This window comes from Hylobates moloch, unplaced genomic scaffold (assembly GCF_009828535.3).
Source record: "Hylobates moloch isolate HMO894 unplaced genomic scaffold, HMol_V3 SCAFFOLD_12, whole genome shotgun sequence".
NCBI classification, from domain to species: domain Eukaryota; kingdom Metazoa; phylum Chordata; class Mammalia; order Primates; family Hylobatidae; genus Hylobates; species Hylobates moloch.
Window position 1 is genome coordinate 101,460,692 of NW_026652287.1, and position 17,112 is coordinate 101,477,803.

Sequence of the window (17,112 nt, forward strand, 5' to 3'; positions counted from 1 at the left end):
AAGCTGCCCATGAAGGGAGTGTTTATGCCACAGTCATCAACAAATTCCACAAATAAATGCTTTTTAGAAAACTTTTTTGTTGTTGTTCAGGAAGCCAGTCTGTGGGCACAACAGCAGGCTTTTCCATCAAACACTTCTCTTTTGATTCCTAGTGACCATATTTCTGGAGAAACTACAGATGAAGAGTGACAGTTGGTACAGTATCACTTTGAACTTAAATTTTCCAAACACGAATCTGATTTTTGCCCACGGATTTAATTATCAAAAGCAAATTCCATGTTATGAGCTGAAGAGATAGTCCCAGTAATACACATCAGAAAATGCAGTAGTTAGAAATAAAGAAAGATGTATTACCTGAAAGTGGAGCAGAGCATGAGGTCACAGAGGGGTGGACCCAAACCCACCATAGGGGTGAAGCCTTACATCATAGGGAAGAAAAATGAAGGGAGGGGCAGTCAAGGAGAGTTGACAATGAAGAGGAAAGCACCACAGTTTAATGGAGGAAGCACCTTCTACAGACACCCAGACATCTTCCTGCACCTGACCCATGCTTCTTCCCCTTGATATTCTCAGCAGACACTTCCCCAACTGCTGCCCCAGTCTTCCAGGACTTTCTGAGATCATCAGATCTGTTCCCAGGGCTCCACCACTCTGAAGGGTGCATTGTCCTCTCTGCTGTTTGCCTCCTGGCTGCACCTTGGGGGGCTTCTCTGGCTGTGCTGCGCCTCAAATAACAGAATCCCGAGGAACACCAGGACCAAGCCAGCCAAGCCCATGCGGATGAGATTCTCCACTGTGTAATCCTGGAGGTATGGGGCTAGGGATGGTGAACAAAGAGGTCACAGAGGTCAGGGCAGATCACAATTACTCAGGACCCCTGGATGTCCACCCAGGGCACCCTCCTCCCCTTGACAGGACCTGACCTTCTGTGCTGAGCCCATAACTGGGAGCATGTCCTCACTCACCAGTCTTGGAATCTGACTTCTTTTGTGCTGGATTGAGGGTCTCAGTGGCTCCTAAGTATCAATGAACAAGGATGTTGGTAAGAAGCTGAAGAGCCCATCCCCTGGGCTCTGCATTCTTATATTCCTCCATCTCTCATGGCGTGACTTTATGTAGATCCTTAGTGAACACATTCTCTGCTCTCACAGGCCTCCCCTGGTACATCATGGGGTTTTTCAACCTCTCTGTGCTCTGAGAATTCAGATCTTGTGCCTGAGTCACTTTGGAACAAAGTTTACTTGAGCCCAAGAGCTCAGGATTAGTGAGAAGAATGACCTCCCAACTAGAAAGAATTGGGCTCTTGTGTGCTGTCTTGGATGTGCAATCTCGTGCAACGAGAACACAACAGCTAATTCCCCCAGAGATAGAAATTTCGATTTTTCAGTGGACGAGGACCCAGTCTCTGTGGATGAGGAGCTGGTCCTCAGCCACTCTTGAAGTCAGGAGCACAAGGGCTGGAGGCTGCAACGGCCCCCGCTGTGTGCTGCCTCAGACAGCTCCCCTGCGGTTTCATCATCCGTTTAATGTCTTGTTAACTAATTCTTCATACAGTTAGGAATGCCTACAATGTGATATACTTAAATATGAAAATGTATTTTTTTCTAAATGACAATGACTGAGTGGGACAGAAAAACATCATTTCTGCTTTTTTGAAGTATGAACCTAGATTGGAAGGTGAAAAGCAAATATTTAAAAACATACCCGAACTTAAAGTAAAGTAAAAAATAAAGGCCAGGCCTGGTGGTTCACGCCTGTAATCTCAGCACTTTGGGAGGCCGAAGCGGGGCGGATCACGAGGTCAGGGGACTGAGACCATCCTGGCTAACACAGTGAAACCCCATCTCTACTAAAAATACAAAAAAAAAAAAAAAAAAATTAGCCTGGCATGGTGGTGGGCTCCTGTAGTCCCAGCCACTTGGGAGGCTGAGGCAGGAGAATGGCGTGAACCCGGGAGGCGGAGCTTGCAGTGAGCCAAGATCACACCACTGTACTCCAGCCTGGGTGACAGAGTGAGACTCCATCTCAAAAAAAATAAAAATAAAAAATAAAAAATAAAAAATAAAAACAAATAAATATTTAAAAATCTGATGAAAAATATTAAGCATAGGAATGAATACTTGAATATATGTTTGTGTCTATATATGTACATAGCACATGTATTTATATAAAATATATGTGATTAACGTGGTTTGCACTTGTGTCTCTCTCAAATCTCATGTTGAATTGTAATCCCCATTGTTGGAGGAGAGGCCCAGTGGGAGGTGATTGGCTTGTGGGGCCGACTTCCCCTGGCTGCTCTCGTAATAGTGAGTTGTCATGAGATCTTGTTATTTAAAAGTGGGTAGCACCTCCCCCTTCTCTCTCTTCCTCCTATTCCAGCCATAGAAGAAGTTCCTGCTTTCCCTCCACTTTCTGCCATGGTTGTAAATTTCCCGAGGCCTCCCCAGCCACGCTTCCTGTATGGCCTGCGGAACTGTGAGCCAATTAAACCTCTTTCTCTTATAAATTATCCAGTCTCAGGTAGGTGTTTGTTTGTTTGTTTTTGAGACAGAGTCTTGCTCTGTCCCCCAGGCTGGAGTGCAGTGGTGTGATCTCAGCTCACTGCAGCCTCTGCCTCCCGGGTTCCAGTGATTCTCCTGCCTCAGCCTCCGGGGTAGTTGGGATTACAGGCACCCGCCACCACGCCCAGCTAATTTTTGTATTTTTAGTAGAGACGGGGTTTTGCCATGTTGGCCAGGCTGGTCTCGAACTCCTGACCTCAGGTGATCAGTGCACCTCGGCCTCCCAAAGTGCTCGGATTACAGGCGTGAGCCATCGTGCCCGGCCTGAGGTAGTTCTTTATAGCAGTGTGAGAACAGATGAATACAATGATTATAGATACATATGTATATGTGGCTTTAGATATTTGTTTTAAAAATAGGTATGTAACTACGTATATATTCATATTTGAAGTGAGAAAGATGGGCTTACAATTTGGAAATATAAATGTGAAATTTCCAATTTTTTATGGCTGATATAAACATCAGCCCCAGCATCTTCCCCTTGTCCACGTCAGGCCTGGACCCCCAGACCCCGAATCCTGCTCAGATAGGGGAGGACATTCCTGGCTCCTCCACCTATCATCGCTGCTCCCTCCTTCCTGCCTGGTCCTAGGACACCTCCCTCCCCTCTGACCACCACAGAGGGAACACCTGCTCCATCCTTGGAGCCCCAGGAAGCCATGTGGACCACACCCTTATTGTCCACTCTCCCCTCTGCTCCTCTGGGGAACAGACCCCTTTCCTGAATATTGGAGATAAGGTTGAGACGAGTCTAGAATATTATACTGGGTCAGGGTAACTGTGCTTTCATCTCCCATGGGGTCAGGACTTAGAGGTTGGGGACACCCAGATGTTGATTCTGAGATGGAGACATCAGGAGGGGAGCAGGTGGGGCCTCTGTCTTCCACCCTCAGTCTAATCTCATCTCCTCCAAGGCTCACCCACACCTCCTTCCAGCCCTCTCCACTCTTTACCCTACTGAGACTACGGAGGTGGGAGTCCGGGGTGGGAAGTCCTCATCTATTTCCACCCTCCCATGGGCTGGACCCTCCCCTGGGCGGGAGGTTCCCATGTATTTCCACCCTCCCATGGGCTAGGCCCTCCCCTGTGGACCCTCACCCTTCACTCTCCTGTTTTCTTAGTGTCCTGAACTCTCCTGGGGGCAGGGCCTGAGCTGAGAGAGGCTCAGGGCTCAGAGAGGCCCGGGCTGATGGAGGAAGAAGTGTGGGGGCAAGTGAGACAGACAGACGGACACTCCCTTGGAACCTCTCCTTTTTCATTTCCAAGAACCCCTTTGAACTCAGAGAGGACAGGGTCGGGGCCCTCACCTGAGACCACGAGCTCCAGGGGCTCACTGGGGTGAGTCAGCAGGTAGGGGTTGGAGCTGCGTGAGCCGTAGCACCTGTAGGTCCCTGCGTGGGCCGAGGTCACAGGACTCATGGGGAATTCAGCCTGGTACTGCTGAGCTCTGTAAGTGGATCTTAGACGCAGTGGGGGATGGGCTGCCCCCTCCTTGGTCAGAAGGAAAGTGAACATCGAGCTCCATGACTGACACAGCAGGGTCACCTTCTCTCCTGAGGTCACTGTGGGGCCCAGCTGCACCGAGAGGGAGGGTCTGTCAGGGATCTGTCCTAGAGACAAGAAGGATGGGTGAGGGGCTGCCCCTCCTTGTTCTGAGCTGAGACCCCCCCACCAGTCCTCTCTCTGGGGCCCTCAGTCTCTCTGTCTCTGTTTTCTCTGAGTCTCCCCTCCCCGCCCATCCCCTGTCTCTCTCTCTCTCTCTCTCTCTCTGTGTGTGTGTGCGCGCGCGTGTGTGTGTGTGTGTGTGTGTGTGTGTGTGTGTGTGTCTTTCTCCCTTGGGACCCCTCATCCCGGCCATCACCACCTGGGCTCCCCCGGCAGGACCTGTGCAGAGCCTGGATCCCTGACTGAACCCGCTGGGCTCCTCACCTGTGATCAGGATGTCCAGGGGGTCACTGGGGGCCGACCACTTGGAGGAGACGTTGTGTGCACCGTAGCATCTGTACTGGCCCCCGTGGGAGCCCCGCACAGGGCCCAGGGTGAAGTTGGCCTGGGAGAGCCCAGCCTGGGACTGCCGGCCAGGGCGCTGGGGGAGGTCATCGCCCCCCTCACTGTACAGAGCGTATCTGATGTAGCCGACATCAGAGCCACACTGCAGGGTCAGGTTCCCTCCAGGGGTCACGACAGGGCCCTGCAGGGTCAGGAGGGAGGGCTTCCTAGACACGCCTGGAGGGAAAGAAGAGTCGGGACTCGGAGGGGCTGGTTCCTCCCGTGCCCCTTCCTTCTGTAGCCTTCCTCACTAGCATTTCCTGCGTCCTTGTTTTTTTCTCATTCTGTGTTTGTGTCCCCAGGGCCCCCGTCTTCCCCTCAACTTTTCTTCTTGCGTGGGCTAGCCTGAGGGTAAGGCTCCCAACAGCTCACCCGGTGCCCTGACTTTGTATAAGGAAAGGCTACGGCTTCCTCACCTGACACCAGTAGCTGCAGGGGGTCACTGGGTTCTGACCACACGTACGGGGTGTTGTTTTCATAGCCGTAGCATCTGAATGTACCCCTGTTGCTGAAGGTCAGGGGGCCCATGGGGAACAGGGCCTGGAACTTTCCATGGTTGTGCTGGTGTGAGTCCAGGGTCCAGGAGAGCCTGTGGTCTCCTTCCTCAATCAGAGTGAACCTGCCCAGTCCCAGCCGTGAGGCACACCGGAGGGTCACGTTCACTCCTGAGGTCACCACAGGGCTCGGCAGGGCAGACAGGGTGGGTCTGCTGTAGGCTTTCAGGAGAAAAAAAGGCAGCGGTGTTTAAATGGGGCTCACACCTCCCACCTTATCCCACAAGGCTGGGCTGTGAGAAGGGAGACCCCTTGAGAGCTGAGAGCCGACCCCCTTCCCGAGGGCAGAGCCTGGGGCTGGGACCCCTGAGTGTCCTCTCACCTGTCACCACCAGCTCCAGGGGGTGGCTGGGCTCTGACCAGCCTGCAGGGCTGCGATAGTAACAGTGATATCGCCCTGCGTGTTCCCACATCACGGATGGGATGGAGAATTCGATCTTGTTTTCCGACTCCAGTGTTTTTAATATGTGCGTCGACATTGAGTTTCCGTCTTTATCCAGACGGTACTCCCGAGCCTCCAGGGGACCCTGACACCAGATGGTCACGGGCTTCTTCCAGGTGATCACGGGACCTGGCTCGGCCCACAGTCTGGGTTTGAGTGGGGTCTCTGGAAGGAAATCACAGGTTAGGTCCCAAGATGTCCTCAACCCTCAGATCCCAGTTCTCAGCCCCAGGAACCCCCTCATCCCCATCAGTCAGCCCAGAACTGCTGTCGTCACCCCCAGCCGCCCAGGGGTGGTCCCTTGTCCCCAGAGAGGAGGAAGGACCTAGGACAGCTAGGGACAGACTCACCTGCCTGCACCTGGGTCCTGGGGCCCAGGCTCATCCCTGGAAGAGAGTTCCCCGTGAGAGATTCGCCCCCAAAGCCTGAGCAGGTCTTGTTTTCCTTGAGCCCCTGGGGTGTCCTAATTGACCAGGGCATGGCTAGGGATTGGGGTCTCTCTCCTAAACTAGGGTCTCTCCTCCCCCTCTTAAGATCTCACCAAAGAAGAGCAGGGTTGTGAGAATGGGGGTCATGGCATCTCCTCCTCCTGGCCCTGGCTCTGCAGGCAGATGTGACCACGGTGCCCGTAGACACAGACAGACACACGGTGTGCGGGCACACGGAGGCTGGGTCCTCCCCATCACAAGGTCGTCCCATCAGCAGCCCCACAGAAAGAGGAACTGGCCCTCCCCAGGACCCTGGCTCTCACTTCCCAGGGCTTGTCCTGGGGGTGAGCACCAGGCTCTCTGCCAATATTTCAGATGCAAATGGGGACTCACGAGGGGGTCATTAAGAAGGACGTTTTCGGCCGGGCGCCATGGCTCACACCTGTAATACCAGCACTTTGGGAGGCCAAGGTGGATGGATCACTTGAGGTCAGGAGTTCGAGACCAGCCTGGCCAACATGGCAAAACCCCGTCTCTACTAAAAATACAAAAATGAGCCGGGCGTGGTGGCGCATGCCTGTAATCCTAGCTACTCGGGAGGCTGAGGCAGGCGAATCACTTGAACTCGGGAGGCAGAGGTTGCAGTGAGCCAAGATCACGCCATTGCCCTCCAGCCTGGGCAACAAGAACAAAACTCCATCTCAAAACAAAAAAGAAGGACGTTTCCACCTCTATGTGGCACAGAAAAGGAAGTCCAGCTTCCTCACAGACAGGGAGGAACCAGGGCTCCAGGTGAAGGTGGGACGCTATGGCTCCCCCTCTTCCATGTTTGCACATGGGCACCGCCATCTCTCTGCTTCCTTGTGGGAGCCCATGAAGGGCAGAAAGAGGAACTGCCCCTCCCCAGGAGCCCGGCTCTCATTTCCCCAGGGCTTGTCCTGGGGGTGAACACCAGGCTCTCTGGAGATATTACAGACAGAAATGGGCTCTCCCTTCACTTTGGCTGCATCTATCTAATCTGTCCTCCTCTCACCAAGGGCCAGGATGTAGCAGCAAACAGACCCGGTGCCTTCTTGATTCAGCCCCTTCCAGGTGAGAGGGACTGACGGCTCCTCCTTCCCTCTCAGAGCCTCCCTGTGGAGGCGGCTCCATCTCCCCTGTGTGTGTGCGAAAAACAGGCTGTCTGTGGTATTGTCACACCTGGACATCTGTCCCACACATGAGTGGGAGGTCACATTGGACTCCGCCTTGCCAGCCGCAACCTTGGGCAGATGCTAAGTTTGGAAGAGTTGATGCCCCTGGACGGGAGCAGCTGCAACCACCCCCTCTGGACAGGCCTGATTTCTGAGTCGTCTCTGGGAGAAATGTTCTTTGTAAGATCATGTGCACGGGGGTACACGGACAGCATGCAGTCTATTTGAGAAGAGATAGCCAACTAGAAATTATGTAGGCAGACGTTGCTGTGGTGAAAAGTAGTAGGTAGAATTAACACACTTAAAAATCAATTCTATGGCCGGGCACAGTGGCTCATGCCTGTACTCCCAGCACTTTGGGAGGCCCAGGCAGGTGGATCACCTGAGGTCAGGAGTTCAAGACCAGCCTGGCCAACATGGTGAAACCCCATCTCTATACTAAAAATAACAAAAATTAGCCTCATTTTTGAATCCCCTTAAACATTACCAGCCTATAAATATCTGCTCTTTGGATTATTCTTTGAATTCAGTATTAACATCTTTCCCATTCCCTCGTTAATAGTAAGCTAAATAAAAACTTGTGTCCATTTTAACCTTCTAGAAGAGTGATTTTTTTTTTTTTTACCTTTTTGAAAATAAAAAAAACTTTACCAAAATATATTTAAGACCAAGAATGCTGGTAATAAGCTGTGAAAATCTGTCTTGTCTTAATCATTCCATCAGCATAAAAAATGTGGCAATGCATGCGAAGTGTTGGTTCCAGGCAAACCTGCTTAAGACTCAATGTTCAAGGTCGTTATTAGGTGGGGGCCATATGGGCATAATGGTCAGTCACAGGGAAACCAGGGAAAAGCTGGTGTTCATCAGCATTTTTTTTTTACTAGCTCATCAACAGTGAGCTACATTGTTTGCAGAAACAGCCTAGTCAAGACACAGCAGAATTCAATGCTGCAGTCACACAACACCAGCTTATCTCTTAGGAACATAGGGAACATTCCAGGATCCATGTTTAGGAACTAGATGCCAGCTAAGGACCAACTTTACAAGCAAACCCTCCCTGTGAGATTAACTCCTTCTTGTACACCATGTACCTGAAAAAAATAATAGTCCTCTTGAATGCAGCAGCACGGTATTCACCCGGAACATGCCTCCAGCCCCTGCAGATTCTTCCGGGCCTATCTCAGTTTTTTTCTGCAGATTCTCCAAGGTTCTGCAAACTGTAAGTAGTAAATCCACACTCATCTTGAGTTTTCATGAGGGAAGCCGTCTGGGGCCTTCTCTGGCTGTACTGAGCCTGAACGAGCATCCACCAGAGACCACCAGGATCAAGGCAGCATGGTCATTGGGATGAGATTCTCCATGGCAGAGTCTGGAGGGGCGTGGTCAGTAGACAGAATGCAGCATTTGCTGAGGGCTAGACTGGCCACACTCACCTCGGAAGCCCTGGATGGGTGTTTACACATCTACACTCCCGAAAGGGGAGTTTCAGTTATTCCTCACTATGAGTCTACACTTGGTGGAGGATGGCTGAGAGGATCAGGGACTCTGTACGAGTCTGTTCTCACTCTGCTGTGGAGAACTATCCAAGACTGGGTAATTGATAAGAAAAGAGGTTTAGTTGACTCACAGTTCCACATGCCTGGGGAGGCCTCATGAAACTTACAATCATGGTGGAAGACACCTCTTTATAGGGCGGCAGGAGAATGAGAGTGGAGCAAAGGGGGAAGCCCCTTATAAAACCATCAGATCTCGTGAGAACTCACTCACTATCACGGGAACAGTACGGGGGAAACCAACTGCCCCCATGATTCAATAATCTCCACCTGGTCCCGCCCTTGACATGTGGGGATGATTACAATTCAAGGTGGGATTTGGGTAGAGACACACAGCCGAACCATATCAGACGCCTATGAATAAGAATGAAGTGGGGCATGAGTAGCCAGACCACCACTGTATCCCCCGCAGGGCGTGTAACCCACCATTGTATCCCCCAACCGGGGCACGTAACCCACCACTGTATCCCCCCCAGGGTGTGTAACCATTGTATCCCCCCACCGGGGCGTGTAACCCACCATTGTATCCCCCCACCAGGGCATGTAACCCACCACTGTATCCCCCCACCAGGGTGTGTAACCCATCATTTTATCCCCCTCAGGGTGTGTAACCCACCATTTTATTCCCCTCAGGGTGTGTAACCCACCACTGTATCCCCCCACCAGGGTGTGTAACCCACCATTTTATCCCCCTCAGGTTGTGTAACCCACCACTGTATCCCCCCACCAGGGTGTGTAACCCATCATTTTATCCCCCTCAGGGTGTGTAACCCACCATTTTATCCCCCTCAGGGTGTGTAACCCACCATTTTATTCCCCTCAGGGTGTGTAACCCACTACTGTATCCCCCCACCAGGGTGTGTAACCCACCATTTTATCCCCCTCAGGGTGTGTAACCCACCACTGTATCCCCCCACCAGGGCTTGTAACCCACCATTTTATCCCCCTCAGGGCATGTAACCCACCACTGTATCCCCCCACCAGGGCATGTAACCCACCACTGTATCCACCCACCAGGGTGTGTAACGGACCATTTTATTCCCCTCAGGGTGTGTAACCCACCATTGTATCCCCCCACCAGAGTGTGTAACCCACCATTGTATCCCCCTACCAGGGCGTATAACCCACTATTGTATCCTCCCCACCTCCAGGGCGTGTAACCATTGTATCCCCCCACTAGGGCATGTAACCCACCACTGTATCCCCCCACCAGGGTGTGTAACCCACCATTTTATCCCCCTCAGGGTGTGTAACCCACCACTGTATCCTCCCAGGGCGTGTAACCCACTATGCCCTGGCTCCTTCACAACTCTCCTCCCTTCTCATGGGAGAATTGTATGAGATCCTTGCTGACCCCAACTCCCAGCTTGGGCTTAGAACCTTATGGTCCCTTCCTCAAATATGTTCAGGTTCCTGGGCCTTGTTGAAGTCACAAACAACTCAGCTGCAGAGATATTGCAGGTTTGGTTTTACAGCAACTCAGGGACAGAGGACAAAAATCTCCAACCTCTGGGATGCTTAACTTTGCTCTTCCCTGGTCTCAGATTAGTCCCAAAATTAGCTAAACCCAAGCCTCACCCTTTGACCTCTAGTAATGCATCAGCTGTCAATATGGAATCCATAGATCTGCATGTGGGACTCCTGGTGTCCCAGGGCCAGGAATACGAAGCAGCCAAAGACTGTGGCTGCCTTTTCTTTTCTTTTCTTTCTTTCCTTCTTGCTTTCTTTCTTTCTTTCTTTTTTTTTTTTTTGTTCTGAGATGGAGTCCTGCTCTGTTGCCCAGGCTGGAGTGCAGTGGTGCAATCTCGGCTCACTGCAAGCTCCGCCTCCCAGGTTCACACCATTCTCCTGCCTCAGCCTCCCGAGTAGCTGGGACTATAGGCACCTGCCACCACGCCTGGCTAATTTTTTGTATTTTTAGTAGAGACAGGTTTCACCGTGTTAGCCAGGATGGTCTTGATCTCCTGACCTTGTGATCCACCCGCCTCTGCCTCCCAAACCGCTGGGATTACAGGTGTGAGCCACCATGCCCGGCCTTTTTTTTTTTTGGCAGGGAGTCTTGCTCTGTCGCCCAGGCTGGAGTGCAGTGGTGCAATCTCAGCTCACTGCAACCTCCACCTCCCAGGTTCAAGCGATTCTCCTGCCTCAGCCTCCTGAGTAGCTGGGACTATGGCATGTGCCACCATGCCTGGCTAATTTTCTGTATTTTTAGTACAGATGGGACTTCATGTTAGCCAGGATGGTCTCGATCTCCTGACCCCGTGATCCGCTTGCCTCGGCCCCCCAAAGTGCTGGGATTACAGGCCTGAGCCTGGCCCCCTTTTTTTGTACCTCACTCAGCTCTCTGCATTCTCTGGTTCAACTTAATAGTACTACTAATAATCCAAGTAACAATCTCACTATTTATTCTTCTGCCCATTTATCTGTTTTGTTTTACAATTAATGACAGAACAATCATCGATTCCAAGTAACTTTTTCAGGAATAAGAAACACTATAGTGAATAAAACCTCCCATCGTTCATTCAATTTATAATAGAAATGGGGAAAGTCAGATGAATTAAGCAAAAAGACAAAAGAGATGAACTATTATTTAAAAACAACACACAGAGGGAAAAAGGACAAAATTTAAGCTACCTAGAGGTCTTGAATGTGTGTTGCCCTTATAAAAAAAAAATACCAGTGCCAGCCTGGCCAACATGGTGAAACCCCATCTCTACCAAAAACGCAAAAATTAGTTGGGCCTGGTGGAGTGCACCTGTAATCGCAGCTTCTCAGGAGGCTGAGGCAGGAGAATCGCTTGAATCCAGGAGGGAGAGATTGCAGTGAGCCGAGATCTTGCCACTGCACTCCATCCTGGGTGACAGAGGGAGACTCTGTTAAAAAAAAAAAAAAAAAAAAAAGCAGTGAGTACTAGGGGCAAAGATCACTTAACCCAGTTTGTCATAAAAAAAAAAAAATGTTTTTGAGGATGTGACAGGTTAGGTAAAGACTGAACAATGAGGAAGAGGAGGATCCAGAAAGGTAATATTGCCCAACATAGGAGCAGATGATTGCGGTATTTTGATACCAAAAAATGCAGAAATGTTCCCAGTGTGTCTAAAATGTATTTGAGAATGAGGAAACGGAAAAGGTGGTATAGAGCTGTATTTCCAGATGTGCAAACAGACGTATGAACATTGACGTGTGCAATACACTGTTAACTGAAAATCAATACAGAAATAAAGTGAGAAATAAAAACACTTATCTGCAATACAGCCATGAGTCTCAGAGCATGGCGTGTGGAGAAATGTACATGCACAGGGTATCTCTCAGAGGAAACAGCATAAAGAGGTACTTGACTGTCTCTGGAGATGGAAATTGAGAAGATGGGAACAAGGATCACCTCTATGCCCACTGGTAAATATATTTGTGTGTGGGATTTTTTTGTTTTGTTTTTTTTTTGTTTGTTTGTTTGTTTGTTTTTTTAGATGAAGTCTGACTCTTGTTGCCCAGGCTGGAGTGCAGTGGAGTGATCTCGGCTCATTGCAACCTCTGCCTCCACCTCCCAGGTTCAAGTGCTTCTCCTGCCTCACCTCCCGAGTAGCTGGGATTACAGGAGCCCGCCATTACGCCCGGCTAATTTTTTGTATTTTTAGTAGAGATGGGGTTTCACTATGTTGGCCAGGCTGGTCTCAAACTCCTGACCTCAGGTGATCCACCCTCTTTGGCCTCCCAAAGTGCTGGGATTACAGGCCTGAGTGAGCCCCTGCCCGGCCCGTATTTTTTTTTTTTTTCAGTAGAGATGGGGTTTCACCATGTTAGCCAGGCTGGTCTTGAACTCCTGACCTCAGGTGATCCGCCCACCTTGGCCTCCCAAAGTGCTGGGATTACAGGCGTGAGCCACCGCGCCTGGCTATATTTGTGTTTTTATATTGCATTAATGAACATGAAGAGGATAAATTGGCTTTACTGGGGGAAATGAATTTCAGGAGAACGTGAGGAAGCAACAGATGGAGCTCATTGGTAGGAGAATTGATCTGGTGAGAAATGACAGGTGCTTGGATCAGGTTGATGCAGGAAGAAGTGGAGGTCATGGGGGTTTTGAGATATGTGTGTGATTAGAGTCATTAGAACTTGAAGCACCTCTATATTCGATTTTCAAAGTACAAGATCTGCAAATGGACCCAACTTTTTTTTTTTGAGACGGAGTCTCGTTCTGTCGCCCAGGCTGGAGTGCAATGCCGCGATCTCGGCTCACTGCAACCTCCGCCTCCCGGGTTCAACCAATTCTCCTGCCTCAGCCTCCTGAGTAGCTGGGACTACAGGCGCCCGCCAACGACTGGCTAAATTTTTTTTGTATTTTTGGTAGAGACGGGGTTTCACCGTGTTAGCCAGGATGGTCTCGATCTCCTGACCTCGTGATCCACCTGCCTTGGCCTCCCAAAGTGATGGGATTACAGGCGTGAGCCACCCTGCCTGACCCCAACTTTTTTTTTTTAATCAAGTGAGTGAGAAGAGGATTCATCTTTTCTTCAAGCCTCAGAAGTCCAGGTGGTGATTCTGGTTAGAAAGAGCTGTCCATGGTCGGGTCACGAGGTCAGAAGTTCAAGACCAGCCTGGCTAAGAAGGTGAAACCGCGTCTTTCCTAAAAATATGAAAAGTAGCCAGGCGTGGTGGCGGGCACCTGTAATCCCAGCTACTCGGGAGGCTGAGGGAGATAACTGCTTGAATTCAGGAAACGGAGCTTGCAGTGAGCGGAGATTGCGCCACTGCACTCCAACCTGGGTGACAGAGCGAGACTCCATCTCAAAAAAAAAAAAAAAAAAAAGACGACTTGAGGTTCCACCAAGAGAAGAAAGGCTATTCAATGTTTGCCAGGCATGGTGGCTCACGCCTGTAGTCCCAGCTACTCAGAAGGCTGAGGTATGAAAAATCGCTTGAACCTGGGAGGTGTTCAAGCTTGAACCTGATCGCACCACTGCACTCCAGCCTGGCCGACACAGCGAGACCGTCTCAAAAAAAAAAAAAAAAAGAAAAAAAAAAAGATCGGGTGTGGTGGCTCACGCCTGGGATCCCAGCACTTTGGGAGGCCGAGGCGGGCAGATCACGAGGTCAGGAGATTGAGACCATCCTGGCTAACACGGGGAAACCCCGTCTCTACTAAAAATACAAAAAATTAGCCGGGTGTGGTGGCAGGCGCCTGTAGTCCCAGCTACTCGGAGAGGCTGAGGCAGGAGAATGGCGTGAACCCGGGAGGCAGAGCTTGCAGTGAGCCGGGATCGCGCCACTGCAGTCCAGCCTGGGTGACAGAGCGAGACTCCATCTCAAAAACAAACAAACAAACAAACAAAAAAACCCCACAAAAACAAATCCAGACCAGCAGTGATTTTCCCTAAAATGAGAATCCTGAGATAGGAGCTTCCACACTCACCACGATTGGAGTCAACTTACACACAGACCTCAAGGTGTCCAAGTACTTTCCGTATGAGTGTTGCTGCTAAAAAATAAAATAAAATAAAATAATAATAATACAAACTCCAGGCCTCTTGGATTCTAAGAATGGGGTTGTGTATCTCTTTTTTCTCCAAATTTGGCCTGGCCTCTCGTTCTTGAGTTGTCTACAGCAGTCTCCATGAGTTCCCAGTGTGGTTGAAATCATGAATACTCCTTCCCTTTCATTTCCCTTTTTCACATCCCCAAACCCACGTGGTGGTTCAGCTGGGGAGCTATATTTCCGTGGGGAGGAAAGTGAGATTTTGAGGAAAGTAGCACAGTGGGCGTCGTACCCAGGGGAGATTAACTTTCAGGTCCTGCCGTTGCCCCTCCCAGGGAGACGACCTGGTGCTCATAGAAACCTGCTCAGAAAATCTCTTTCTTGCTTTTGTTCCTTCCTCAACATAATGGCCACGGTTACTGGTGGAGACCAAATATGTCCGGAGCGGACTGTAGTCCAAGAAGAGGTACATCGGGCATTTCCTTGTCTAGGAAATCACTGGCACAGAAGTTCAGAAATGAGCGAGATTTTGAAAACAAAAATAGGCCGGGTGCGGCGGCTCATGCCTGGAATCCCAGCACTTTGGGAGGCCGAGGCAGGCACATCATCTGAGGTCAGGAGTTCGAGAACAGCCTGGCCAACATGGGGAAACCCCGTCTCTACCAAAAATAAAAAAAATTAGCCGGGCGTGATGGTGCAGGGCTGTAATCCCAGCTACTCTGGAGGCTGAGACAAAAGATCTCTTGAACTCTGGAGGTGGAGGCTGCAGTGAGCCGAGATTGTGCCACTGCACTCCAGCCTAGGTGACAGAGCAAGACTTTGTCTCAACACACACACACACACTCACGCATACACGCACACATACATGCACACACACACGCACACACACACAGACATGAATGACATTCTGCCTTTGATAAATGGGAGAATAACATCCTAGATTTATTTCGAGTTTGCTAAAGGTGTTTATCTTAAGAGCAGCTAAGCAAACTCAACTTTGAACTACCACTCTCCATGAGTTCCCCAACCTCCCTGTCCCTTAGAATAAAAGACTTCTCTTATTCTAGTCTTCAAATTGGGGCCTGATTCCATCGGTTCTGGGGATGTCTCTTTGCAATTCCAAAAAAAAAAAAAAAAAATTGGCACTGCTGGCAAGAGCAAGGAATACGGTCTGTTCTCTCTCTCCCCATTTCAGGTGGGCCTCTTAACCTTCACATATTTCCTTCCACAATGACCGCCCAAGAAGCACCAATGACCCCAACACTGCTTGAAAAATAAAACTCTCCTTCCTCCCTACCCCTTCTGGAAGCAACCCCTTCTGTAAAGATTTCATGGCCGGGCATGGTGGCTCATTCCTGTAATCCCAGCATTTTGGGAGGCTGAGGCGGGCGAATCACAAGGTCAGGAGATCGAGACCAGCCTGGCCAACATGGTGAAACCCCGTCTCTACTAAAAATACAAAAATTACCCGGGCTTTGTGGCGTGTGCCTGTAGTCCCAGCTACTCGGGAGGCCGAGGCAGGAGAATCACTTGAACCCGGGAGGCGGGAGGTTGCAGCGAGCCAAGATGGTGACACTGCACTGAAGCCTGGCGACAGAGCAAGACTCCGTCTCAAAACAAAAACAAAAACAAACAGACAGAGAAAGATTTCTTGTGCAGGATAAGCTGAGAAACTCAGCTCAGGACTTGGGGAGACTGCACCTCCTCTAGGATCCTCTTACTCAGCAGATGTGAAGTGTGTTCGTGAGGGTGAAGGGCTGCAGACCCCACATGCTGCTTGGGCCGTGGCGAGAGGAACATGTGGAGCTCTGATTCCTTTTGCTCTGTCCCTCACCTCCATCTCCTTTCCTCAAAGGTCAACTTCCAACAATTTTTTTTTTCTTTCTTTTTTTTTTTTTTGAGATGGAGTCTCGCTCTGTCCCCCAGGCTGGAGTGCAGTGGTGCGATCTCAGCTCACTGCAAGCTCCGCCTCCCGGGTTCACGCCATTCTCCTGCCTCAGCCTCCCGAGTAGCTGGGACTACAGGCGCCCACCACCACGCCCGGCTAATTTTTTGTATTTTTAGTAGAGACGGGGTTTCACCGTGTTAGCCAGGATGGTCTCGATCTCCTGACCTCGTGATCCACCCACCTCGGCCTCCCAAAGTGCTGGGATTACAGGCTTGAGCCACCGTGCCCAGCAACTTCCAACATTGTTAATCTTCTTCCTTCACTCACCAAGAACTTTCTGTGACCCCCCCCCCACCAGTGAGGTAAAGCATGGGGTAAGAGTGAGAATAACCATCTGTTTTATCCTTCTCTGGGCTGGGATTGCCCTGTGCCTAATTCTCTCTTCTACTCCTTCCTTCCCATTCCAACCCAGGGCTCTCCTGGCACAGGGGTGCATGCTGAGGGTCTGGAATTTCCACGCACATGGGCCTTGGAGCTCCTGTCCTGAGAACACAAACATTGGGGTCACTGGGGTATGCGACAGGCAGGAGGAGTATATTAGTCTGTTTTCACACTGCTAATAGACACACCCGAGTAATTTACAAAGGAAAGAGGTTTAATGGACTGCCAGTTCCACATGGCTGGGGAGGTGCCTCACAATCACAGCAGAAGGCAAAGGAGAAGCAAAGGCATGTCTTACATGGCGGCAGGCAAGAGAGCATGTGCAGGGGAACTCCCCTTTATAAAACCATCAGATCTCCTGAGACTTACTATCACGACAACAGCACAGGAAAAACCTGCCCCCCATGATTCAATTACCTCCCACTGGGTCCTTCCCATGACAGATGGGGATTATAGGAGCTACAATTCAAGATGAGATTTGGGTGGGGACACAGTCAAACCATATCAAGGGAGGTACTGTATAAACC

General features: G+C 50.4%; 1 protein-coding gene across 1 annotated transcript; it reads right to left on the bottom strand.

Annotated features, from left to right (window-relative positions):
- Positions 1 to 209: 209 nt before the first annotated feature.
- Positions 210 to 6,253, bottom strand: LILRA4 (leukocyte immunoglobulin like receptor A4). Its single transcript, XM_032171072.2, has 8 exons — positions 6,151 to 6,253; positions 5,960 to 5,995; positions 5,490 to 5,774; positions 5,030 to 5,329; positions 4,494 to 4,790; positions 3,872 to 4,174; positions 966 to 1,016; positions 210 to 817 (listed from the first exon to the last, which is right to left on the bottom strand). The coding sequence occupies exons 1-8, from the start codon at positions 6,182 to 6,184 to the stop codon at positions 624 to 626; spliced, it is 1,500 nt and encodes a 499-aa protein (XP_032026963.1). The 5' UTR covers positions 6,185 to 6,253; the 3' UTR covers positions 210 to 623.
- Positions 6,254 to 17,112: the final 10,859 nt, after the last annotated feature.